Source organism: Sinocyclocheilus rhinocerous, unplaced genomic scaffold, assembly GCF_001515625.1.
Source record: "Sinocyclocheilus rhinocerous isolate Xijiao unplaced genomic scaffold, SAMN03320098_v1.1 scaffold289, whole genome shotgun sequence".
NCBI lineage: Eukaryota > Metazoa > Chordata > Actinopteri > Cypriniformes > Cyprinidae > Sinocyclocheilus > Sinocyclocheilus rhinocerous.
In genome coordinates this window covers 1208713-1235543 of record NW_015636845.1, presented here as the reverse complement: position 1 = coordinate 1235543, position 26831 = coordinate 1208713, and the positions used below count along the sequence as shown (strand labels likewise).

The 26831-nt window shown below is 37.3% G+C and overlaps 3 protein-coding genes across 6 annotated transcripts in view; 2 read left to right on the top strand and 1 right to left on the bottom strand.

The window, feature by feature from the left end:
• The window catches only part of f5 (coagulation factor V), a 13642-nt gene extending 2074 nt beyond the window's left edge, over positions 1-11568 (top strand). The window contains exons 4-25 of the mRNA XM_016562830.1: positions 82-294; positions 1825-1986; positions 2068-2289; positions 2443-2608; positions 2691-2871; positions 3001-3097; positions 4061-4266; positions 4858-5008; positions 5090-5302; positions 5412-7656; positions 7778-7946; positions 8048-8284; positions 8424-8640; positions 8829-9008; positions 9087-9203; positions 9296-9367; positions 9449-9534; positions 9627-9782; positions 10622-10766; positions 10867-11018; positions 11109-11291; positions 11399-11568. Coding sequence (XP_016418316.1) covers positions 82-294; positions 1825-1986; positions 2068-2289; positions 2443-2608; positions 2691-2871; positions 3001-3097; positions 4061-4266; positions 4858-5008; positions 5090-5302; positions 5412-7656; positions 7778-7946; positions 8048-8284; positions 8424-8640; positions 8829-9008; positions 9087-9203; positions 9296-9367; positions 9449-9534; positions 9627-9782; positions 10622-10766; positions 10867-11018; positions 11109-11291; positions 11399-11545 — 5717 coding nt within the window. The 3' untranslated portion in view covers positions 11546-11568. The remainder of the gene's footprint in view (positions 1-81; positions 295-1824; positions 1987-2067; positions 2290-2442; positions 2609-2690; positions 2872-3000; positions 3098-4060; positions 4267-4857; positions 5009-5089; positions 5303-5411; positions 7657-7777; positions 7947-8047; positions 8285-8423; positions 8641-8828; positions 9009-9086; positions 9204-9295; positions 9368-9448; positions 9535-9626; positions 9783-10621; positions 10767-10866; positions 11019-11108; positions 11292-11398) is intronic.
• Positions 11569-12310: 742 nt separating this feature from the next.
• gpr161b (G protein-coupled receptor 161b) lies at positions 12311-20817 on the top strand. Its single transcript, XM_016562829.1, has 6 exons — positions 12311-12857; positions 14966-15374; positions 16377-17095; positions 17186-17293; positions 18703-18822; positions 20119-20817. Exons 2-6 carry the CDS (start codon positions 15013-15015, stop codon positions 20394-20396), a joined length of 1587 nt encoding a protein of 528 aa, XP_016418315.1. The 5' UTR covers positions 12311-12857; positions 14966-15012; the 3' UTR covers positions 20397-20817.
• An 836-nt stretch (positions 20818-21653) lies between these two features.
• The window catches only part of LOC107748145 (DDB1- and CUL4-associated factor 6-like), a 29706-nt gene continuing 24528 nt past the window's right edge, over positions 21654-26831 (bottom strand). For 2 of the 4 annotated variants that reach the window (XM_016562821.1, XM_016562825.1), the window contains 9 exons: positions 26321-26573; positions 25153-25262; positions 24727-25063; positions 24519-24560; positions 23425-23563; positions 23122-23278; positions 22924-23012; positions 22521-22626; positions 21654-22274 (listed from right to left, as the gene is read on the bottom strand). In XM_016562821.1, coding sequence (XP_016418307.1) covers positions 22213-22274; positions 22521-22626; positions 22924-23012; positions 23122-23278; positions 23425-23563; positions 24519-24560; positions 24727-25063; positions 25153-25262; positions 26321-26573 — 1295 coding nt within the window. In that variant the 3' untranslated portion in view covers positions 21654-22212. The remainder of the gene's footprint in view (positions 22275-22520; positions 22627-22923; positions 23013-23121; positions 23279-23424; positions 23564-24518; positions 24561-24726; positions 25064-25152; positions 25263-26320; positions 26574-26831) is intronic. The other 2 variants (XM_016562822.1, XM_016562824.1) reach the window with 2 other exon arrangements.

Sequence of the window (26831 nt, the reverse complement as noted above, 5' to 3'; positions counted from 1 at the left end):
CCCCCCCCCACCACCATCTGAACACCATCTGAACACCATCTGAAGCTGCATCCTTCTCACACTGCTACCGTTCCCATTTAGGATCTTTATACTTTGACAACACGTCACTCTATGAGAAAGAAGATGATGTAATTTTACCCGGCCAAGAGCACACATACCAATGGGAGGTGACGTCTGAGGTGACCCCTATGGCTGCGGACCCCCCATGCATCACCTACACATACCTTTCCCACTTTGACATAGTCAAGGACTACAATGCAGGGTTAATAGGCACAATGCTGATCTGCAAGAAAGGTATGTGAGGCAAAAACAAGATCCTGGATTTACAATGTGATATTTATTATGACATTTATGCTTAGGTTAAGATGCCCAACTTTAATTTTCCTCTTGACCACTAAATCTCATCTCAACACATTTACTGAATGGCTATGCTCTTATTTATTATGATTCTTCATGTGAACACCAACATTTGTTAATTATATGAGATATTTTTTTAATAATTTTTTTATTTACGTTGGATTATAGTGATCTTTTCATTTCTTTTATGTTGCTGGGTAGATTACTTACAAATTGTAGTCCGTTACTGATTCCAAATTACATGACAAAAATTGTAGTGAGTAAAGTAATCCATTACAACATTTTAGATAATATAATCAGACTACTTTTTAATTACTTCTAGATTACTTTTGACCTCATCTCATTGAACTCAATTTTCACATTGATTTAAATAGGATAATCTTGTACCATATCGATATTAAAATACAAAGAGTAAGAAAATATATTCATTTTGTTGTAATTAATAACATGAAGTGCATTGAACATTACATTATGTCAATGTTTCCCAAACTGGGGTTCATAAAGGAACTCCAGGGGGTTTGTGAGTTTAATGAAAAGCTAATAATGAATGAAATTATAAAATAAAGCATTTAAAATAACATCAATAAAAAAAAAACACTTACTAAAAAAATTTAATAGTTAATTTGTTTACCTGCATGTCATGTGACCATTAAATGATGTCAGAGAGCCTTAAACATGCAAATGTGATATTTTAAGTACAAGCACTTAATTTTTGGAGTTTGATTGTAATCCAGATTATATCAATTACTACCCAGCATTGTCTATTTGTTACTGGGGGATTTGCGGACATAATTTATTTACAGCAGATTTGTACAGTAACATATATTTTATTTAAGTGAATTTGGCTAAAAGGCTGCCAGCAGTATGTGGGTATGAACATTTTTAAAATATAGGCTTTAAAATGGAAAAGTGGATTTAAAGTGGATTTACAGTCGACTTTAGCATGCTAAAGACTCTATATATAGTGAAATCAGTATTGGAATATTTTACTAGTAATAATACTATTGTACACTGAAATAAAAAAGTATCTAATAATAATAATTTCATTTTACTGAATAACAATTATTTAATTTCTAAAAAAAAAAATATCTAAAATAATATAATATCTCAAATAATCTTGATTTCTTTGCTTTTCAAATGTCATTTTTTTCCAATTCTCATTTATTTGCCTGTGAATCCTTGCAGACCTATTATGGAATTCAAGCTGTGATTTTGACGAAAACGAATTATTCAATAAAAAATGCAGATGTGTCTATTTATTTACCTTAATAAAATAATACACTGACTGAATGATGCATCATTATCATGTACATGCTGAACTCATGTTACAGTGTAGTACTGTAAATGTACACCATTCTTATGGGACTTCTTTCCCCAGCTTAACCTATACAGTTTGAGTTTCCCAGAAATTACGCAACTATAAACAGCTCTGTTTGTCTAGACGATTAATGTGTCTTTGTCCCACAGGCACCCTAGACGGCTCCGGAAATCAGATTCATTTCCATCAGGAGGCTGTGCTGTTGTTTGGAGTGTTTGATGAGAACAAGAGCTGGTACAGCACCGGGGGCCCTGAACAGGCACACAATGTGAAATACACTATAAATGGCTACACAAATGGCTCGGTACCAGGTTGGTTTGATATTTTACACACATAACATATCATTTCTGCAAATCTACTGAGGTGTAAAGCTCCTCCTTGTCGTCCTCCAGATCTGGACATCTGTGTCCACTCCAAAGTCAGCTGGCACCTGCTGGGAATGAGCTCTGAGCCAGAGCTCTTCTCTGTACACTTCAATGGGCAAGTCCTGCTGCACGATGGCCACAAAACCTCATCTGTTGGCATCATTAGTGGAACTGCCACCAGTGCCAGTATGAATGGTATCCACCCCGGCCGCTGGCTTATTTCCTCTCACATTAGCAGGCACTTGGAAGGTAAAAACGGCCAGAGAAACCACAAGATTTCATGAATTCTTTATTTAAAACATCAATACATACAGTCTCTACTTCATAGCTTTGTAGAATCACTATTAATGCTGACAGTTTGTACTTTATTAAAGTGATTATATGTTGAGTTCATATTTGCAGCTGGTTTGCATGGATACCTAAATATCAAGACGTGTGATGAGTACACAGAACCAAAAAGACGACTTACCATCCAACAGAAACAAGAAAGCCAAGAGTGGACCTACTACATAGCAGCAGAAGAGATGATCTGGGATTATGCTCCAAATATGCCAGAAAACATGGATGGGTATGTGCATCGTGATTCATCAATAGGACATGCCTTTGTGTGAGCTCCATTCTAATGTTTAATCCCACTTTTATCCACTCAGGGATTTCCGATCAAAATATTTAAAGCAGGGGCCTCAGCGAATAGGTAAAAAATACAAAAAAGCAGTATTTACTCAGTATAAAGATGGCGCATTTAAAGAGAGAGCAGAAGACAAGCAGAGAAAGAAAGAGCTTGGGATTCTTGGGCCAGTGATAAGAGCTCAAATCAGAGATGTCATAAAGGTATAAGGCTTCTCACATAATCACAGCTCTAATAATTACTATTTTATTTATTTATTTATTCTTTTGGGTTAAGAACATTTTTAATGTTTCTGGTCAGGATGCATGATGATTGTAATGTTGTTTCTATAGATTGTCTTTAAAAACAAAGCATCACGTCCGTACAGTATCTATCCTCATGGACTGACCATTGATAAAGCAGCAGAAGGAGCCAGTTATCCTGCAGAAGGTTTGTTTGATATCTATGAATTTATATTCATCAATTCTACACTATACATGCATAAAATTCATATATGCCTCTTTATTTAAATCAGCAGACAACATTATGAGAAGAAATGTGCTGACATCTCTAACAGGGCTGCAGGATGTATTGGAATAAAACTGAAGACACGAGATGGCTTAGTGTGATTATCAAATCACGAAGGCTGCAACATACATGTTGCATGCTTCAGTGAAGTGCTGCACTGTGCTCATGATCTGGTATTTGTTTCAGCGTCTCAAAGCGGTTTGTTTCGTTTACTGCTCTGATACACTGAAAACAAACAGTTATGAGCTGCACACAAGTAAATGCTCCACTCTGGAACAATGCATATTTATTGAAATCAAAGCCTTTGTGATTTGATAATCGCAAACCACAAAAATAAATGCTAGATGGCTTAATGATTAAAAATTATGAAAATTACGAAGTGAATACTCACTTTTTATTTTACAGTGCAATATTAAAATGTTTTTCTTATTTTGTTCAATATTATTATTTAATAATAATCACAGTAAAAATCATATATTATTTTGATTATTAGTCATACTGAATGCATCAAAAACAGTGGGAATGTGGCCTTTGATGATGCTGACATACTGAAATATCTTTGAGTTGGTCCTTGCAAAGTGTATGCCCATTCAGCTTTTTTTATATTTATTTTTATTTTCTATACAAATGCATTAATTATTATTCTTATTCATATTTTATTTTTTAAAATATAGCTATTCAAGTCATCTGGTAAAAAACTGATGTATCTTAACATATACGTAAAATACAAAATAACACAATCTCAGTTTTTTCCAATTTCATGCAGCCCTAATCTCTAAAGTCCTTATCAATGAAAAGATACCTGTAAAATCATAAAACAAAAAAGTAAGCATGACTGATATGAGAAAAAAATGTATTTAAATAAAATTGCTGTTCATTTGAAAGGGAACCAGACACACGGGATTCAACCAGGTGAGATTTACACATATACATGGAGTGTGTCTGAGGAAGATACACCAACGGACAGTGACCCCAGATGTCTGACCAGGATGTACCACAGTGCAGTGGACACTCCTCGAGACATTGCTTCTGGTCTTGTGGGTCCTCTTCTCATCTGTAAGAGCCAGTCCCTCAACAAAAAGAATGTCCAGGTAACTGCTTTCCATTTGCAATATACAGTAATAGGCCACTGAGTCAGAGTCAAATGACTCAAATGGTTGAAATGAAACTAATGAATCATTTCTATACAATACCACTGTTTAAGGCACTGAAACACCTTCTATTGGAAGGCTGTTCCAAACAGTAGGCAGCAAAGTAATTGTGCCTTATATGCTACCTTTTTTGCACAAAATATAGGGCAGCATTGTATGTTTTCTTCACAGATAAGGCAAAACTGAGGAAAATGAAATCCAGCACAGAAATGATAAATACAGCTACATGGACCTATTTTGATTTGCATTACTGAATTAAAAATGCATCTATTACTGTTATTTCACAAATCTATAATTGCTATTTCAACCAATATTTGAGTGGTATATGCATTTTTTGTGCTTAAAGTTTCACAATCTTAGCTTAGTGACAAGCCTACATTAAAATGCGAGTAACACTTAATGGAGTTGCCACTTTTGTAGAGTGTTCTGAATAACTCAATTATGAATTTGACTGTATGATGGTTGACATGCTGCCTAAATAGCAAAGCAGCTCACTTAGTTTTGGATACTGAAAGCATTTCTCTTTTTTAGCTGAAAGCAGACAAAGAACAGCATGCCATGTTTACTGTTTTTGATGAGAACAAGAGCTGGTACCATGATGAGAACATTAACACATACTGCAGTGACCCCAAAAGAGTTAAAAGAGATGATCCAGAGTTTTACAAATCCAACGTTATGCACAGTGAGTGATTTTCTGATATTGATCATATTAGTGTTGTTGATTCATATTTGGAACATGTATTTATTGCATCAACTTTTACAGCAATCAATGGCTATGTATATGAAAGTGGCCAAGAATTGGGATTTTGTAATGGTGAAATCGTGACTTGGCATGTGTCAAATGTTGGCGAACAAGATTACATCCAGACTGCCACTTTTTATGGCCATACATTTGAGCTAAAAAACAGAGAAGAGGATATGCTCAGTCTATTTCCCATGACTGGTGAAACTATCACTATGAACATGCTTAATATAGGTGAGTTTCCAAAGGATTTAATTAAATTTTAAGACATTGTCACTGACTATACAAAGAAATACATAAAACAAAAACTATGAATTTAAACTCAACATTCTTCACTTTATAGGTATTTGGCTTTTAGCATCACTGAACTCTCACGATTCCACTAAAGGGATGAGGGTGAAATTCAAGGACCTTGAATGCTTCAGAGATTACGTTATGGAATATGATTATGAACCAGAAAAATTCACTGTATGGAAACCTGTGTCCATCAGTGATATTAAAAAAGAGGAACCAAAACAAATAAACCCTATCATGGTTGACGAGGACACCGAAATCTATGCAGAAGAATTTGGCTTGAGGACGTTCAAAAACTTTAAAGATGACGTTGAGCTAATTGACTTTTCGATACTAGACATTGACGATGGTTTATTGCCGACTATTGAGACAAAAAGCCCAGCCTCAAGTGACGAGTTGGACAAATCACACAATACTACATTTGGATCTTTCAATCAGATTCATGGTTTATCAGCTGACGAGGCTGGTTTGGACAAGAGACAATCTTCAAATAAAGTCTTGAATGAAAGCACAGAAGAGGCATTGCTAGGCATGGCAAGCATTTTTGATTCCAAACCAGAAGTCATGTCAAACAATGACACGGACAGTATTATCTCACATTTTCCAGTTGTAGAAAGAAAGGTCCGCAATGTACCAACAAAGCCAGTGAATGAAATGGAAAGTGTCTCAACAAATGTTACTCTGGATATTGAAATAAATACCAACATAGTAGAAAACGTCAGTCCATCATTAGAGACAGAATGTATCTCCGCTTACACTACTCATGTAGAAAACGTCAGTTCATCATTAGAGGCAGACAGTGTCTCTGTGAATACTACTCATTCTCCAATAATTGAAACCAACATCACCCACACAATGAATGAAATACACATTTTCCCCACTAATACCAGTATCACTTCATCTGATGCTCCAGTTGGTGACAGAAACATTACCATGGAAGGTGACAGTCCATCTCTAAATTCTTCTGAATCAAACCTCTTGCTTTCAAACCAAACCTTAGAAAACAAAACAGTAATTCAAGAAGAGGCAAACACTAAAAATAACACTGACTTAGCGGATGGTGACCGTGATAGTTCGGGTCACGTCTTCATATACCATGTGCCTAGTCCTGATTCTCTCTCCAACAGCTCAGAGACACAAACTGAGGAGGATTTTGTGCTTCTGGATGGTGGTCATCCCTCGGAAGTTTCAACAGATTATAAGACTGTAGTAGAATATAATGTCTCACCAACGGACACACCAGAGGAGATTGGTGAATTAACTGAAAACACAACAAGGATTCAAGAACTCAACAGCACAAAGGTGAATTACACCGGTGAGATGTTTTCGCAGGTAAATTCTGAAACTGAGAGCATTTTTAATCTCAGTTTGTCTTCGTCTTTGAGAAACAGCACTTTGAAAAGCAATGAGTCTGAATCTTCAAATGCAACTTTGTCTGATTTCAGTCTCGACCTTGAATCTGAAATAACAGAGAACAGAACATCACCCACTAATGTTACAATGAAATCTCACAGTGAAATTTTAAGAAATGCATCAGAGCTCTTTTCGTCAGACAGTACGGAGAACGTGTCCTTTTCTCTTGGCCCTTTCAATGTTTCATCCACAAAAAACGGCTCGGAAAGCGAAAGTGAAGAGGAAGTAGTCATCTATCTAAAGAACAATCACAGCGAGGCCATACTCACATCTCATCTCGATCCAAAAGAAGAGCACTGGGGTTATGAAGGCAACCATGAACTGGTTCATATGGAAATCCCAGATCACATGAACAAATACATCTCAGACAAGTCTGCAGCAAGTTCAAATAAACCAAAGACTGAAAAGAAAAAAAAAGTAGTTCACCAGAGGGTAAAGCCGAGAAAGGGATATGGCATGAAGACGAAGAAAAGGAAAGAGTATAAGCCACAGCCACGTTCTGATGTTTCTCCAAAGGGTTTTTCTCCAAGAGGTTTTGGACCTTCTTGGTTGACCCCAAGGGGAAGCAGGCCTATCTCTAGCGAGGACGACCTGATGGGGAAATCCATCGTCATAGGAGTGCCAAGACGCGATTTCAATGATTATGAGTTATATGTTCCAAAGCATGAGCAGAGTGAAGATTTTGATGGTATAGTTGATCACCCAGAAGAATATGAATATGTAGAGTACAAAGACCCTTATAGCAAAACAGCGGATGTTCAAAGCCCAGCGCTTGATGTAACATCCCAGCATTTCTTAAAAATTGCTGGAGACAAGAATACCAGAACTTTTTTCATCTCAGTGGAAGAGGAAGAATGGGATTATGCTGGTTACGGCCAGAGGTACTGTTGGCATCATGTATTTCAAATGATCCACATTTTGCATTTCTAGAAACAAAAAGCATGAATATATGAATCTAAAAGAGTATAACCCATTTGCGAAATCACTTTTATGTTTGCAAAGGAGGCTTGATAAATCATCTCAAAACGAGAGGCCCACATCTTTCAAAAAAGCGGTGTTCAGAAAGTACCTGGACAGCACCTTTAGTATCCGAGACATCCGAGGGGAAATGGATGAACACCTGGGAATTCTGGGTCCGGTCATTAAAGCTGAAGTTGATCAGACTGTTATGGTAGACCACTGAATATGTGAACATACTTGTGTACAAATGAAAATTAGAAGCAAATCATATGACAAAAACATAAACAATTACATTCCTGTTTTTCGTGCTAGGTATTTTTCAGGAACCTTGCCAGCCGTCCGTACTCTTTGCATGCAAATGGAGTAAAGTATTTAAAACAAATGGAAGGCCTGAGTTACGATGATCAGTCGCCGTACTGGTACAAACAGGACGATGCCGTACAACCCAACAGCACCTTTATCTACATGTGGACTATAAATTCCAAATCTGGACCTCAAAATAATGAATTTGACTGTCGAACGTGGACTTACTACTCTGCAGTGAATCCGGTAAGCATGAATGCTTCTTAATTTTCCACTTAACTAAAGATTGCTCCATGAGGGCTGTCCATAACTCAATTTGAATACAAACAGGTGCCAAATAACTATTATTAATTTTGACTTACAATTAAATTATTTTCTTGCATAGGAGAGAGATATAAACTCTGGGCTGATTGGACCGCTTCTGGTGTGCAGGAAGGGTACACTGGATAAAAAGCCTCTGGACAGAAGAGAGTTTGTCCTGCTCTTTATGACATTTGATGAGAATAAGAGCTGGTACTACGAGGAGAATCGGGAGAGGATTGAAAGGAAAAACAAAAGAGCAGTCATGGATCCAAATTTTAAAAATAATTTAAAGTTTGACGGTAAGAAAACTGTTTCTCCTCAGCTTTTTTAGCGCCATTATTTTAATTATAATGGAGTATTTATACTACAGTCATTATCATTGGATTAAAACTAAATAAATTGGAGCAAGTATTGAGACCATTAAAAATATTGCTTTACATAAACTTACTTGACAAATTTATATCTGTTATGTCTGTTTTTTTGTCAGCTATCAATGGTATTATCTACAGTCTCAAAGGACTGCGAATGTACACAAATCAGCTGGCGAAGTGGCATCTGATCAACATGGGCTCTCCCAAAGACCTCCACAGTGTCCATTTCCATGGTCAAACGTTCATAAATAAGGAATTAAAGGACCACCGTCAGGGAGTTTACCCACTTTTACCAGGTGTGTAGTGGTGTTAGAAGATACTTACTTACCTAGATGATCTAGAAAGGCCATTCACACTCAGATCCCATCATTTAGGTGGATTTGCCACACTGGAAATGTTGCCTTCAAAGCCTGGTCTCTGGCAGCTGGAGTCTGAAGTTGGACTCTCACAGCAGAGGGGAATGCAGACGTTATTCCTTGTGTTAGACAACGGTATCATATACAGTAATTTATCATGCTGATCTTATTACAAGAAAACAATTGATTCTGTCAGGTCTTAAAATCTTACCTGGTCTGTTTTGCAGTCTGTGATCATCCTCTTGGTCTCATCTCTGGAACTGTGAAAGATGAACACATATCAGCATCTGACTCTAGAGGTAGGATTTGAAAGTAGCCTATAGCTTTTTATGTAGCATAGTCAGGGTCACATTATTAACACATTTAAAACTGTTTTTAAGGACAATGGTATCCTCATTTGGCCAGACTACATAATACAGGGAAATACAATGCATGGAGTACAACAAAGACAGGACAGCACATTCAGGTAACCACTCATAATGGTGTGCAGACAATTAGCCCATAAATAAAGAAATGCTAATGACTAGTTACTTGAAGAGGCTGTATCCTGTATTCCAGGTGGACTTCCAGAGGCCGGTAGTGATTAGTAAAGTTGCCACACAGGGAGCCAAGCAATTGTTAAAACATAATTTTGTGCTGAACTACACCATTTCCTACAGCACTGATAAAAAGAAGTGGACTTTCTACAAGGGAGACAGCGATACCGTCAGAAAGGCAAGTGACTATTTCTGTGTGGTTATAAAGTGAATGCACATTTCAGCATAAGGATCTGTTCACAATGTTCCACTGCACAGCATTTTAGTTGTTTTTCTATGTAAACATGCAGAGACCAATGGTTCTCAAACAGGGGGCCTCAGCAAACTTGCCTTAAGACAACTTCAAATTATTTAAAATGAGAAAACACAAGCTAAAACAACTAAAAACCAAGATATTTATCATTTTAATTAACCTTCTCAACAACAGTTTGCTTCCTTTGACGAACCAGGGTTCCCACAGTCTTGGAAAACCCAGACTGCCTATTTAATGTAGTGTTATTTCTAGACCTGGTACAAAGTAATGTAAACTCATGAAATCTAACACCATGGGCATTTGTATGATGAATATACATTACATTTACTAGTTATGTCAAGCTCTAAAAAAATTGGGGGAACAGATTGCAAGTAAAAAATATTCTTAATCCTTATTCAGTAAATCACAAACAACCTTAAGAGTCAAGAAAAACATGCATCTACTAAAACATACAATATCCTGAAATTGCATCATTTTAATTTAAATTTTAATATTTTTAGTTTAATTTACAGAATCGAGAAGTGCCCATTGATTAAAATAGGTTTTGAATCCAAAACTAGGGCCAGGGGGGCATTTGAACATTGGTTGAGAAGCACTGCACTACTAGACTGACGTCTTTATGTACCTGAAGACACTGCATCAAATTAATTGTTTAAACGTGCCTAGGGATTTTTTAATTCATTTTTCATTCTTTTTAAACCAAATCAAAACATTCTGTGTGAACAGCCCATAAGATCTGCACTGTGTTTTCCAATGCCCAACAGACTTTTGAAGGAAACAGCGAAGCTTATGACATGAAGGAGAATATATTTTTCCCACCTCTGATTGGTCGATATGTGAGGCTGTATCCTTTACATTCTTACAGCTACCCAACTGTCCGTTTGGAGTACTATGGTTGTGAGCTTGATGGTATGGACAAAAATTGTACAGATTTTGTTTTCTCATACTGCCTTATAAGACAAAATAAAGTTCAGCTCCATTGTACTAATCCGCCACATTGTGCTGGCAGGTTGCTCTGTGCCACTGGGAATAGAAAGTGGCCTCATTAAAGATGCTCAAATCACTGCCAGTTCTGTGGCCTCCAGTTGGTACTCTGGCCAGTGGCATCCTTGGTATGCACGCTTAAATAAATATGGGACCGCCAATGCATGGCAAGCCAAGGTAACAAAGATATACCTCATAAATGAAACCCTTAAAGGTATTTACTCCACTTCAAACCTCAAGCCTCAATAAACTGTTTGCAATTTACAGAACAATGACATGCAGCCATGGATCCAGGTGGAACTCAAGGATATAAAGAAGATAACTGGAATTATAACACAGGGGGCCAAATCGTTAGGCAATGAGATGTTTGTGACAGCATATTCTCTGGAGTACAGTGAAGACGGCAAGAGATGGACTAAGTACACGGATGATGAGGACTATGAACAAAAGGTAAGTGGTCTCACTTTTTGGGATTAGAATAAGTTTCTGCACAACATCTAACCACAGTGTTTTGTGTCTTAAGATTGAGAAAAAAGTGTTTTCTTTTATTTTCACAGACATTTCAAGGCAACACAGATAACAATGGCCAAGTAAAGAACTACATCTACCCGCCAATATTTTCCAAATTCATCCGGATTATTCCAAAACAATGGCAGAAATCCATTACTATGAGAATTGAGCTGCTTGGTTGTGATTTTGAATAAACACTGTGCTTTCACTGATATGACAATAGTTTTTATTTTATGTGTTGTAATTAAATATATTAAATGCTGAATCTTTTTTTTTGTTTTTTTTTTAAGCGCATCTAAATAACTAAATATTTCCCAAAATTTGAGGTGGATGAATGCAGAAATTTTTTAATGTGTTCCTACAGTTTACAGCACGTATATGCCACCTAGTGTTGAATTAATGTCTGCTTGCTCTGGGTCAGCCCAACACACACACACACACACAGCCTTTATGTTTATATAATACAGGTGCATCTCAATAAATTAGAATGTCGTGGAAAAGTTCATTTATTTAAAATGTGAAACAAGAGACCAAAAAATGCAGATGAGCTGAAGGCCACTGTCAAAGAAACCTGGGCTTCCATACCACCTCAGCAGTGCCACAAACTGATCCCCTCCATGCCACGCCGAATTGAGGCCGTAATTAAAGCAAAAGGAGCCCCTACCATGTATTGAGTACATGTACAGTAAATGAACATACTTTTCAGAAGGCCAACAATTCACTAAAAAATTTTTTTTTATTGGTCTTATGGAGTATTCTAATTTGTTGAGATAGTGAGTTGGTGGGTTTTTGTTAAATGTGAGCCAAAATCATCACAATTAAAAGAACCAAAGACTTAAACTACTTCAGTCTGTGTGCACTGAATTTATTTAATACACGAGTTTCACAATTTGAGTTGAATTACTGAAATAAATGAACTTTTCCACGACATTCTAATTTATTGAGATGCACCTGTATTAGACAGACAGACAGATAGATAGTTTTCGTCTAATTGTTCTGCTGTTGTTTTAACCATAGCTAAATCTCACTGTTAATTTGAATATGTGTAGATATTTTTGGTGGAATACAGACATAAAAAAAACGTACAAAACGATTTTTGCAAATATTATTCCCCATGAGAACATTGCAGAGCAGACTATATGTAGCCGGTGAGAGTGAGACCCTCTGTCTGGACTGTCTGCAGTCGAGATGGAGGGAAGTTTTAAAGAGGAGGATTTCCGACGCCATTGTGACGTCAGCAGCGCCTCTTTATTCACCGCCGACCGCAGCAGCCGCAACAAATGAACATCCCTGGATCATTTAATACTTTGTAACTGCGTTGAAACTTTGAGCATGCGTCTCCGGAAAGCGTTTTTGTTCCGCGAAAGCCTGAGAAAACAAACTCAGCATCTTGCAGGAAGTGAGAAAGTTTTTGGATTAAAGTTAGTCGTCGCAGACTAACAAAGCCAGCCGGAGAAAGTTACTCGTGCTGGACTACAGCGTGATATCGCCTGGCCTGGAAAACTGGTACGTTATCCTTGTATCTATCATTGCATTAGGATCAACTATGCAATTTTGAATCGAAGTGGTCGGAAACACATTTTTGTGCAATGCAAAATATCGCTGTTGTTGGAAAAATAGAGAAAGAGTGCGTGCGCTTCGCACTCTCCGCTAGCTGATCACATTGCTGTGGTTGTTCATTGGACGTGAATCATGGTGAACGATTTATTGAAGAGGCATGACAGACGATCCACATCCAGTGGCCCCAAACGCATTTGGATGATTGAGCTGCACATAAACTATATGAAATTCATTGCATTAGATTTGAACTTAAATGCATCTACAGTAAGTTTTTCCTTGTGTGATATATTTGCCTGAAGAGTGCTATTTTGAGTATTATGTTATAATAATGCTAAGAGTATTATTTTTTCTTATGTATTTGTTATCTAATGCAGTGATATACACTCACTGGCCACTTTATTAGGTACAGCTTGCTAGTACCGGGTTGGACCCCCTTTTGCCTTCAGAACTGCCTTAATTCTTCGTGGCATAGATTCAACAAGGTGTTGGAAACATTCCTCAGAGATTTTGGTCCATATTGACATGATAGCATCACGCAGTTGCTGCAGATTTGTCGGCTGCACATCCATGATGCGAATCTCCCGTTCCACCACATCCCAAAGGTGCTCTATTGGACTGAGATCTGGTGACTGTGGAGGCCATCTGAGTAAAGTGAACTCATTGTCATGTTCAAGAAACCAGTCTGAGATGATTTGAGCTTTGTGACATGGTGCATTATCCTGCTGGAAGTAGCCATCAGAAGATGGGTACACGGTCGTCATAAAGGGATGGACACGGTCAGCAACAATACTCAGGTAGGCTGTGGCGTTTAAATGATGCTCAATTGGTACTAAGGGGCCCAAAGTGTGCCAAGAAAATATCCCCCACACCATTACACCACCACCACCACCACCAGCCTGAACCATTGAGACAAGGCAGGATGGATCCATGCTTTCATGTTCTTTACGCCAAATTCTGACCCTACCATCTGAATGTCGCAGCAGAAATCGAGACTCATCAGACCAGGCAACGTTTTTCCAATCTTCTATTGTCCAATTTTGGTGAGCCTGTGCGAATTGTAGCCTCCGTTTCAGCACCCGGTGTGGTCTTCTGCTGCTGTAGCCCATCTGCTTCAGGGTTCGACGTGTTGTGCGTTCAGAGATGGTATTCTGCATACCTTGGTTGTAACGAGTGGTTATTTGAGTTACTGTTGCCTTTCTATCATCTCTAACCAGTCTGCCCATTCTCCTCTGACCTCTGACATCAACAAGGCATTTTCGTCCACACAACTGCCGCTCACTGGATATTTTCTCTTTTTCGTACCATTCTCTGTAAACCCTAGAGATGGTTGTGCGTGAAAATCCCAGTAGATCAGCAGTTTTTGAAATACTCAGACCAGCCCGTCTGGCACCAACAACCATTCCACGTTCAAAGTCACTTAAATCCCCTTTCTTCCCCATTCTGATGCTCGGTTTGCACTTCAGCAAGTCGTCTTCACCACATCTAGATGCCTAAATGCTTTGAGTTGCTGCCATGTGATTGGCTGATTAGCAATTTGTGTTACCAAGCAATTGAACAGGTGTACCTAATAAAGTGGCCGGTGAGTGTATATTAAGTGTGGCTTAAGTGTCTTAACATTTGTTCTGATTTGTATTGTTTTTTATTATTGTCATTGCTTTTATATTTTATATAATGATTTATGATTATTTTATTATTGTAAACGTAATGTTGTCTACAGTAAAGCTTGCATATTTTGTGTGCATATAGTTGTGAAACGTTTCATTTTAAATCCTGTGATTCTAAATTGGTAGAAGTCTTACTTAAAATCTGAGCACAGTCTCTTCAGACTAGAGTTTTTCACAGCACAGCCCAGTTCTTAACAAACAGTGTATTATAAGAATGTGTAATCCACATTTGTACAATGTATTGTACAAACAAAATCAGCTTTACAGCTTTGTAGTGCTTTACAGGACACCCTTGAATGAACCCACCACACCAGATCATTTCTTCATCTTGTAGCATTCAGATGTTCCAGACAGCTTTTATCAGACTGCATTTCCTCTCATATCTTGTAGTTTGTCAACATGTCTGTCCAGTCCTGGGTACCCAGCAGCCTCCCATAATGAACAGCTCTAAGAATGGGACAGCGGTGGCCAACTCCACTAACGGCCTGGATGACGATGGGCTCATGGTCCTGGAGTCTGTCTCTATCATCATCATAGCAATACTGGCATGTCTGGGGAATCTGGTCATTGTGGTGACCCTATATAAGAAGCCCTACTTACTGACACCCAGTAACAAGTTTGTCTTCAGCCTGACTTTGTCCAATTTGCTGCTGTCTGTCCTAACGCTGCCCTTCGTTGCGGCCAGCTCGGTGCGTCGGGATTGGATGTTTGGAGTGGTTTGGTGTAACTTCACAGCACTGCTCCATCTACTCGTCAGCTCATCCAGCATGCTTACACTAGGAGCCATTGCCATTGACAGGTCAGTCGTTATGTTAGCATATCCTATAGTTTGAGAAATCCTTGTAAATAATTAATAGGACTGTTTATGATAAAGAAAAGGAACAGACGTCTAGTGTCAAAGTTTAAATTTAATGACTCTAAAAAGTGATAACATATTTTCCTTACAACTTATACATGCAAGTGTACAGATCGTAATATTGTTTTTTACATTTTAAAAATATATATATATATTTTTTTACAAATATGAATAATTTATTCATAATATAAGTAATAAATATAATTTATGAAAGTCACACCACATGACATTTTACAACCTTGCTGTGTCCAAAAATTTTTACAATTATTAGCTAGATATTTTAAAAGAGTAATTGACCTTGACAAGGTCATAAAGGTTTGCATTGGTCCTCTCTGTCATATAATTTTTCCTGTTTTAAATTTTTCTGCATTTCGTTTGGACTGTTTGAGTCTGAGTTGGTGGGCAAACTTTACATTAAATATTAATAGAAAATTCAATACAGAAATTAAAAACATTGTATCTATGAATTGCATTTTTTTTATGTGTTTTTAAATAAATTCATAAACAGACAGATACAAAAAGTTAGTGTCATGTGATTGACCCATAAGCAAATATACTTGCTGTTCAGTCAATTGTTGTATTATTACGAAATCTCAAATTCAAGTTAATTCAAGAACAATTCTTGGCAAAACTATTTTTGACTGATGTAATCAATGGCCATACTGTATTTTTTTTAAAGCCTGTAGTTCACCATGACATTTAACTTAAGTCCAGTTTTGCTTGAACAGATCCACTGTTTTTATTAACAAGATGCACACTGAAAAATACCAGACCTATTTAGCTTTATCAATACACAAACCTAGAAGCCACACTCTACTTTATTTCTGGGGCAGCTTGAGAGTCTTAGAGAAAGACCCCCTTGTCTTTCCATTGGCTAGTCATGTGTCTCTCACGAGGGAATTATTGAACTGTATCTGTTTTATATCAATGTCCGTCTCATTCTAGGTACTACGCCGTTTTATATCCCATGATCTACCCCATGAAAATCACGGGAAACCGAGCTGTGGTCGTCATCGTTTATGTGTGGCTCCACTCCCTGGTCGGATGCCTGCCGCCACTTTTCGGTTGGTCCGCCTTTGAGTTTGACCGCTTCAAGTGGACCTGTACAGTGGCTTGGCACGAGGAGATCAGCTATACTGCCTTCTGGGTTACGTGGTGCTGCCTTCTGCCACTGGCGGCCATGCTGATCTGCTATGGCGTCATCTTCCGCGTGGCCCGCATCAAAGCTCGCAAGGTTTACTGCGGAAGTGTGGTGGTGCCTCAAGAGGAGTCCAGTTCTCAGAAGAATGGTCGCAAGAACTCCAATACTTCCACATCTTCTAGTGGAAGCCGCAAGAGCCTGGTCTACTCTGGGAGCCAATGCAAGGCCTTCGTCACCATTCTGGTGGTTCTGGGGACATTTCTGACCACTTGGGGTCCATATGTGGTAGTTATCAGCACTGAAGCACTGTGGGGTAAAGACAGTGTTTCTTCACAGATGGAGACACTGGTCTCCTGGCTGTCCTTCACCAGTGCCGTGTGTCATCCACTTATTTATGGGCTGTGGAATAAGACCGTACGTAAGGAGCTGTTGGGCATGTGCTTTGGCGACCGCTACTACAGAGAGTCTTTTGTTATACGGCACCGGACCTCTCGTCTTTTTAGCATCTCTAACCGGATAACGGGTGAGCCTGCTGCTGCTGTTATTTGTATCCTGGTATTCTTCATAATCTAATGTTTGGATGAGATGTCTGAGGATCTTTGTTGTTTGACAGATTTGGGAATGTCTCCTCACCTGACAGCCATGTTAGTGGGCGGTGGACCGCTCCTGGGCCGTGGAAGCAGCACGGGAGACACTGGCTTCAGCTACACCCAGGACTCAGGTAGACCTTCTGCTGTTTATAACACATGTCAGTTTAAAACAATTTGAGGGAATCATTTATCCAACAATGAATGCTGTCATCATTTACGTACCATCACATTGTCCCAAACCTAATGACTTCCTAGTTTCTTCTGTGGAACAAAAAAAGGAGGTATTTTAGCATAATGTCTTTCAGGGACAATTCCTGTCAGTTTTAAAAAAGCACTATGTAAGTACCACAAAAATAGTCCATGCCACTTGTGGGCTGTATTTCAAGTCTTCTGAAGCCATACTAGATCAATTTTGTATGAGGAACAGGCTGGCCAAAATTCATGTCGCTGTTCACTGAAAATCTTCTCTTTCGTTGTAGTTCTTGAATCTCATTCTCACTTCTGCATAAACTGACATGTTGCGTTCAGCAGTAAGTCATACAACAAATACGGTTTGACATTATTGACCGTGCATCAGTTTGAATATTTGAAAACTGAATCAGATTTGAGATTTATAACAAACTGGAAGGCCTTCAGTCAATAACAACCTAAATAACTTAAAGTCTGTTCCTCACACAAAATCAAATGGCTTTAGAAGACTCATATAATGAATGAACGGTAAAAACATACTTTTGATCTCAATATCATCCATTGCCTCCAAGTTTTGTTTTATGGAAGAGAACTGCACAAACTTTTTATCTAAATAAAAATCTCCTTTTGCCTTTTTCTTGAAAAATATTCAAATGTATTTAGGTGAGGCTGAGTAAATGGAGGCAATTTTTCATTTTTGAGTGAACTTTTAAAAAGCCTTTAAAAGAATTATTAAATACCCTTTTGGTTTTGTAATGACTTTATTGTGCATTCCTGCAAAAAATACTAGTACCATCCTGGATGATATTGGTGATATATTTATCATTATCAGCTGTTATTGTGCATTTTACATTTGAATTTACCATCATCTAATGCTTACTTAAAGTTGCTTTCTAAAAACACTAATAATTTAGTAACAGTTAAATGTAATTGTTAGCAAACCTCAATATATACTATACATTGTAATGTTGTGATGACTAAATTCACTTGTGTTTGACTGATTTTAGTCATTTACATTGAAAAAACTAAACAGAATTTTAATATCATTGTTTATCAGTATAGGCCATGGTTTTAATACTGCTGCATCCTTACCTCTTTGAATACAAGGAAATCAAACAGAATCAACCCCCACAGCTCTTAGCAGTCAGCAGAGGTGGTTTATTGGCTTGCAGGCTGTTGTTATCAGGGTGTGCCATTTGAGGAAACACAGAGCCCATGAGTATCGCATAACAGACAGACGGCACTGCTCTGCGGCTCTCCCACAGTGTCCAGACTGGTGTGGGTGGGTGCTGTTGAGCAGTGTTAAAACTGATATTTGATTGAAAGATGCCTGCTGTGATTTACCCTCTAGCTACAGACGTCATGCTGTTGGACGGCTACACCTCAGAGCCCTCCCACTCAGCCCACTGTGCTGCCAATAAGAGGAGAAGTTCTGTCACATTCGAGGACCAAGTGGATCAGATGCCTAAAGGTATCTAACATGTTCTTATTTGACATCAAATGCAAAAATGTCTTTGTTAGTTGCAGTACAAAACCAAGCAAATAGAAAGTGGCTCTACAAAATGTTATTTGGCACCAGTTCTATTAGGTTTAATATAATAAGTGCACTACTAATCAAATGTTAGGTGTCGGTAAGAAAGTGTTTTTATTTATTTTTATTGTTATTTTTTCTATGCTCAAGAAGCCTGAATTTATTTGATCAAAAATACAGTAAAAACAGTAAAATTTGTATTATTATTACAATTTAAAATAACTGTTTTAAGATATGTTAAAATATAATTCAACCCTGTGATGGCAAAGCTGAATTTTCAGCAGCCATTACTCATGTGACATTATTCAGTGTCACATGATCCTTCAGAAATCATTCTAATATGCTGATTTGGTGCTCAAGAAACATTTCTACTTATTATAATTGTTGAAAATGGCTGTTCTGCTTAATAATTAAAAAAAATGAAAAACAGATAAATTTTTTAGGGATCTTTGATAAAAAGAAAGTTTAAAAAGAACAAAAATGTTACAAAAAGTATTCTATTTCAAATCAATGTAAAAGTCATTAGTCACTTTTGATCAATTTACTGCATCCTTGTGGAATAGAAGTATTTATTTCTTTAATGAAAAGAAATCTTACATAAACAATACTATTCAAAAGTAAAAAAAAAAAAGGTTATAGTCAAAAGTTAAAGTCTATCCCCCAGTTTCACAGACAAGGTTTAAGACTAATCCCTGACTAAAATGTAAACCTGAGCTGTTTCAACTGAAAGAAACTTGCACTGACTGATCTAAAAATATGTAAGTGCCTTTGTTTTGTCTCAAGATGCACACCAGTAATGTTTTTTTCTAAGGCACGTTTATAAAAACTACTTAAATGTCCTAATTGACCTATTGCCTAATCCTGGCTTAACCTAAGCCCTCTCTATGAAACCAGGCCTATGAGTGTTAACTTTAGATGAATGTGATAGAGCACTTACTTAGTCTGTCATGGCCATGTTAAGCCATTAAAATGGGTCATTTTTACATGATACATTTAAGGAAATGTAGACTTACAAAATAACATTTGTTCATACTAGTTTATGTCTAGAACAGTAGTCCCACCTTAAAGTTTTGTACAGAAGAAACTTTATAATTCTGCTTTTCCATCTTGCCTCACAAACCTTCTTTGTAAAGACACTTATAAATGGCAGTTTTGCAAAAGGAGTAATTTTTTGTGTTAATCATCAGCATGTTATAGAGCTTTGACAGAAGCATCTTAAAATTAATTTTTCTCAAGGTGACCCCTTGGTAGTCCAAGTGACGGCAGACATCCATAAGTCTTTGGACAGCTTTGCGTCTTCTCTGGCTAAGGCTATAGAGAACGATGCCAAGCTTCAACTCTTTGGGGAATGGACTCAAATTCCAACAAGTCTGTTCACAGTACGAAACACACAGAGAACTCCCCGTTACCTGGATGGACAGAGACTCAGGATGGAAAGCATCGATGAAGGAATAGTTAAAGATGATGATGATGATGAAGAGCAAGAGGAAAAAGTAGGTGACACTTCCATGTAGTTCTTTGACTCGGTAAATGGACCAGATTGTGTAATCTGTAGCTTTTAAAGGTACAAGGAACGCTTAAGATAAATGTTTACAGATATACAGTGATTTATGTGTAGTTTACATACTAGATCTGTCACTCACCAGAATAAGTTATGTTTTTGTAACATAAAAGTTATTGTAAAATCACGTCCAGCCCTCATATATTGCCTCATATATTTTGCCTGTGTTGGGTACTGTGTATTATGTTTACTCTTTTCTTATAAGGAAACTGTAAGCACTCATGCCCTGACTGTTTGTAAGAATGATTATCCTACAGCTCACTGTTTTAAGTTCAGGTCTATTAATATATTCTATTATTATAAGTGCCACCAGGTTTATAGAAAATATACCAAATGTCTTTGGGGTTATATTGATGTGGCCAAAAAAATACCCTTACGCCTTACAAAATATTTTTTTCAGCCATTTAATTAACATGTAAATGAGAGAGAGAAACTGGGCATGATAAAAGGTAGAATACCTCTTAAAATGCTGTTTTATCCATAGTTTTTGGTGGAAAATCTGATTAAAATGTTTTGACAATGTATTGGTGCGAGAAAGCATCTGCAGTGTCATTACTGAAGTCACTGGTACAATTGCACTTGAAGATTTTGTTACGTTTGATCAGAGACTTCTCACATCTGTTTTTGTTCCTACTAGTTTTAGTATACTTTGAAAATTTACTCAGTAAGGATTAATCATTCCTGTGGAATCTTCTTTTTTTTTTTGCATTATGCCAGTCAGTTATATACCAATATTAATAGGCCACTTTGTCATTTGCAGCGCTCCTTCTGGCTGCACTATTTGTTTGCAAACCACAGCACATAATGCTTTTTTTATTTGTACTGTGTTATTAAATTCTTTATGGGTATCCAACAAGCTTTCAGTCATGTTTTGATTGAATCACAAACACATTTAATGTCTCTGGTACATGGATTGAAAAGGAACCGGCACTTAATCTGAAAATCTGTGGAAAAACACTTAAAAAGATGGCTTGCATTCCTTAAAAGTGCTGAATGAGGTTAGCATAGAATGGCACGCTATTAGATGAGGAGATATTTCATCAGTGATAGCTTTTCCCAGCGTTCACTAGTCACTTAGCAGAACGCTCAAGCCAACAGCTGCCACAACAAAGGCCATCTGTGCTGATAGGAGAGAGAAACACGACCTGCCAATTAATGCTAGAGCCATTTGGCTAGACAGCAGTGGGTTTTATGTATAGACGGAGTCAAAAACGGTTCTCATTTTAATAAACTTTTACAAACATTCTGCAGTGTAACAATGTATAATGGCTGGTTTGGATAATGAAATATTGCAAGTAGTACCTGTAACTGGGGTTAGGCAGAAGATCCCTGTGCAATGCAAAAGATTTAGTAATGACAAAAAAAGAGCCAACACTGGTAAAGACTAAGAGAACATGTTTTCTGCAAACTCATGTTTGACATGCATAATTCCTGGTATACAAACATCAGAGTTCTTAATTTGAGGCTACAATAAAGTTTCACACTTAACACCGTTCCAAGCTCAACCGTTTAACAAATTAATATTGCACTTAAATACTCTCAAGCGCCAGCCGTTTAGTCACATCTTTCAATTTCTTACGTATCATCTTGTTTGCATGAACTCCCCAGATGCAGTTTACTCTCATATAGAGTAATTAGTACGAAAAGTCTCATTACAAAAATAATGCCAAAAACTGAACTAACAAGGAAATACTCTATTTTGTAACTTGTACAAATCTCAAATGCTCAAGTGCACTGTAGCAAAAAACCATTCATTTGTAGCAGAAGGGCTACTGTTGTTCATCCTCGTTCTCTTGTCCAGAGCCTTCCGAAGGATCACCCTCCACACGGTCTGAGGATAAAAAAAGGGATCATTTAGACACCTGTTCAAGGTAGTAAAACCAAATGCTAGAGTAAGTATCCAGTGACAAATGCTGGTCAGTTAAAAAAAAGAAGTGTAAATATCATTGATAAATATTATTTATCTTAAAATAACTTAAAAGATAATTAGACAAAATTTATTTTCAATTTGGACTCTTTTGGATCTCACTGTATGTATACAGTCAGTGAGTTAAAAAAGGGACATGAGGAAGTTCACCTGTTCTGATGTGATTTAATGATGCCAGCATTCGGAGCATGAAGGAAGCAGGGACGGTGATGGTGTTCCTCGTCTCTTCCAGCATTAACTCATTACGAGCAATCACCTACAGCACACAAACAACTCAATTAAATCCACAAGTTTGCCAACACTTTACTCCTGTCGCAAAGGCATAGATATACCAATACAGCTGCCTCAAAATGCCTCTATTTTATGTATTTTCCTCTATAAAAGCAGACAGTTCCTACAACCACAGTACTTGGAGCTCTAGTGCCATCTAGTGGGGATTTAATTACATCTCAAAACAACGTGTTACTATATGCATTAAAAATACCCATTTTAAAGTCTGAAGAATCAAAACAGGACATTCTTCACAGAATTAAGCAGAAAACATTGTCCATACCTCTTCAGCAAGGACTCTGTTAAATGACGGTGACTGTTCTAAAGGCGACCACAGCTTGATGTCATAGTCAATTCCAGATGAAGCAAGAACTGTTAAAAAAAAGAACACAACGTCAGACCAAATGAAGTGATCCAAATCATCTAAACCAAAATCTTTCATGGGTCTCTATCTATTGTTTTCAGGTATCTTTTTGCTCACTGGGGTCATAAGGGTGAGGCTGTAGGCAGTTGACCACATGGTTGTCGGCCTCCAGCAGCATCAGGTGCTCTCCCGTGTGTCTGTCCCAGATGAAGATATGGCCACAATCCGAGCCGCTCATCACAAAGTTATTCCCCCAGAAACACGACTCTTTAATCTACATGCACAGTCAGGTCATTAAAGTGAAACATCTGGTAATGTTTTATTACATGATTGTTTATATGTTATACTAGAACTAATAAGAAGTGACAGAAAGCTGCTTTTTGTGTACAATATGCATACAGTACAATAGACATAGCGTACCATGGTCCTGGAGTTGCGGTGCCCCTTGTACATCATCTTGACAGAGGGTCTCCTGATATTCTGAGTCTCACTCTCTTCCATCTCTCTCCGCTCTTTTCTCCTGCGGAACAGCTCCTGGATCCGAGCCGCGGCGGAGCGTCTGTGAAAAACAGAGCATGCAGAGCAATGCTCATGAAAAATCATTTATGCACTTACAACTTTAAAACACATTACAGCTCAACATAATATTAGTCGAGGATGGTCAAATTTTCACAAGCTTAAATAGTTTTACAAAGTCTTACAGCATTGTGCGAGATAATATTTGATCTGAATATATTTTTTTGCAGACAATGTAGATGGGGCTTCACCTATCATGACATAACAGTAACAACATTAACTTTTATGTGCATGTTAAATTCATACAATGATGTGTTTTTGATATTTCATTTAATAGCTGATAATTCATGGAATTACATTGTGACTTATAGCGTATTTGGTAACAGTCTCTTTAAGAGAACAAATTTTTTATTGAGTGAATCTGATGAAACACTGATGTCTGTAGAGAGCCGTGGAAGTTCAGTTTTTTTGACATTTTCTTGAAAATTTTTTTTTAAAGAAATTAATACTTCTTGTTCAGTAAGGATGCATTAAATTGATCAAAACAGACATTAAAGACATTTATAATGTTATAAAAGATTTTTATTTCAAATAAATGCTGTTATTTTAAACTCTCTATTCAAAGAATACTGAAAAAATGCATCATGGGTTCCACAAAAATACCAAGCAGCACAACTATTTTCAACTTTTTTTTTTGTGTGTGAAAATCTGAATACATTTTTGAACTCCAAACAATTATACCTAAGGTAACTTGTAAATTCATGCATGAAATTAGTTTACTTGGTTAGTAACTAACCAAATGGTCATTATGCAAACATTTTGCACACTCTCAGGCAGAAATAAAGTTAACATGAACTACTAAATCACACAAAATATATAATTGATAGCATATTTTACACAGCCACACAAAATGAATACCAGGTTAATGAAAAGTTAATCAAATCTGCACCCCTTGCAATTAGATTATATAAGTGGCTACCTCAGAAACATTACAGTACCTTATCATCCTATCACCTACAGCTGATCCTCTGTAATTAAATCTAATGAGAAGAGTAGCATTTTATTTATGACTGTCCAAAAGATAAACACTGTTTAGCATAAACTCATGTTGTCATGTTTTATGGGACTTCCCGCCTGTCATTTCATTTGCCCACACATTGTGACGATTTGCATCATTAAACATCTTGACATAACGAGAGTCCATACCTCTGTCCCTGCCCTCCTCTGTACCTGGCTGAAGGGATAAGGATGGGGTCGTCGTCACTGTCATCTGAGTCCTGATTGCGGGATGGTTGAGTCGAACCCTGGCCGCCCGTTCCAGCGGTCTCGCTCCTCCTGCACTGCTCGCTCAGCTCCGCCGAACCAGCAGCCTGGAGCTCCTCTGATGGAGCGCTGGGACGAGCCGTGTCTTCGGTTGGCAGCCCCTCTGGTGGTGCCGCCGGTGGCGTGCTGTTTTGAGAGCTGATGGAGGCCTTTTCCGTGCCACCGTCTGCAATTTTGCCCCCAATGGGTGTGGGTTGACTCTCTGAGGATGAGCTCGAACCTGTTTATGAGAGAAAAGTTCAGATAACCTCCAAAAATAAGCTACACAACGCAAATTTTGTAGCAATGGGCATGTGGTTGTCGACTCACTTTGCTCCGAGGTTTGACCTGTGGGCTCCTCCTCTCTGGTCTGGCTCTCACCCACCTCCCCAGGCTTATGTCCTCCACTGCTGCCTTTGGCACTGGACGTTGGACTGCTCCTGTGCATAGTAAAAAAAAAAAGGGTTAGTGATTTGTTCTAACAAAAAAATGCATTCTTAAAAATAATATACTCACAATTAAATAAAGAAGGATGCCAAAGAGAATTTCAGATAATCGTTTGCAATTCACAGACGTCTGACATGTCCAAGTATTATTTATATACTATTATAGTATTTATTAATATTTTTAATTATAATATTATAATTATAATGATGTTATTACTATATTATAATAATATAATATATTATAATGTTTATATTTTCAGTTTTAGTTATTTTGTAATGTGCTTTTGTAATTTTTAGTCATTTATGTTTTGATATTTCTTTTTAGCTTTCTTTTTACTTTAATTCTGGTAATTTTAGTATTAGTTGCAAAGGCAATATATATTATTTTCATTTATTTTTTTATTTTTTCATCTAGTATTTATTTTTATTTTGTTTCAGCTTTATTTAAATAAATGCAAATTAATTTAGCTTTTTTTCCTTTTAGTTAACATTAACAATATTTCCATTTACCGTTTATTTTTCAGTTTAAAAAATTTAAATACTTCAACTTCATCTTATTTTATTTAATTGCCAAGACAACATTCCAAATTAAAAAGAAAATTCTTAAGCAAATAAAAAAATGTATTTAAAATTTATTTCAACTAATATTTGTTTTATTTCAGCTTTCTTTCAATTAATGAAAATGGCTTTTAATTATAGTTTTTTTGTCAACAACAACACTGTTTATTTCTTAGAGAAAACATGAAAAATGTATACTTCAAATGCAGAAACTTACGTACACAAAACTTCATTTTGGGTTAAACACAACTAAAAATTATTTCATTTTAGTTTTTATTAATGGATTCAAAATAATATACTGTGAATTTGTGAGCCTTTATGAGTGATTCATTAAAAGAACCAGTTCTTTAGAGTCATTTGCTTGTGAATCGGATCACACTAGTTGTAGTGCCTACTGCTCAGGCCCTCCAGGAATTGAGTTTGAGACCAACGCTTTAGAGGCTTGTGGGAGTGATTTGTGTGCTGAGGTCAAGGCTGATTCTCTGGTCACTCACCACTCATCTGTGAAGTCCAGTTTGATGGTGCTAGTGGTGGTGCCTTCAGTGCTGTAGTGCAGACTAAGGATGGGTTCTGCTGTGCCAGTCCGCCCAGGTCCTGGAGGATTGCTGCTGCTCCCGCGGCTGTTGCTGGGGCTGGTGCCAAGTGAAGGCGCTGATGTGGATGGCACAGTTTCTGTAGTGTCTGGGGAAGCTTCACTGACTCCTGTACTCTGATCACTGATTACATGTCCTGCTGCTTCTGCACCTCCTGGAAGGAAGGGATGTAAAACTGAGCTTTTAGTAAGTGTGTTTTCCTTAGGAACATTATATTTGTCACAACTGCAGTTAATCATAGAAGGAGCTTTTCTGAAATATTAGAATGTAATTATCATGCACCAGTATTGCAGTATTGGTAGTACTGAGAAATACTTTGTTTCAGAATGGCACAGGTGGCAGCTTCAGATGCTCAGATTTCACTGAGAAATATATATATATATATTTATATATATATATATATATTTAATGT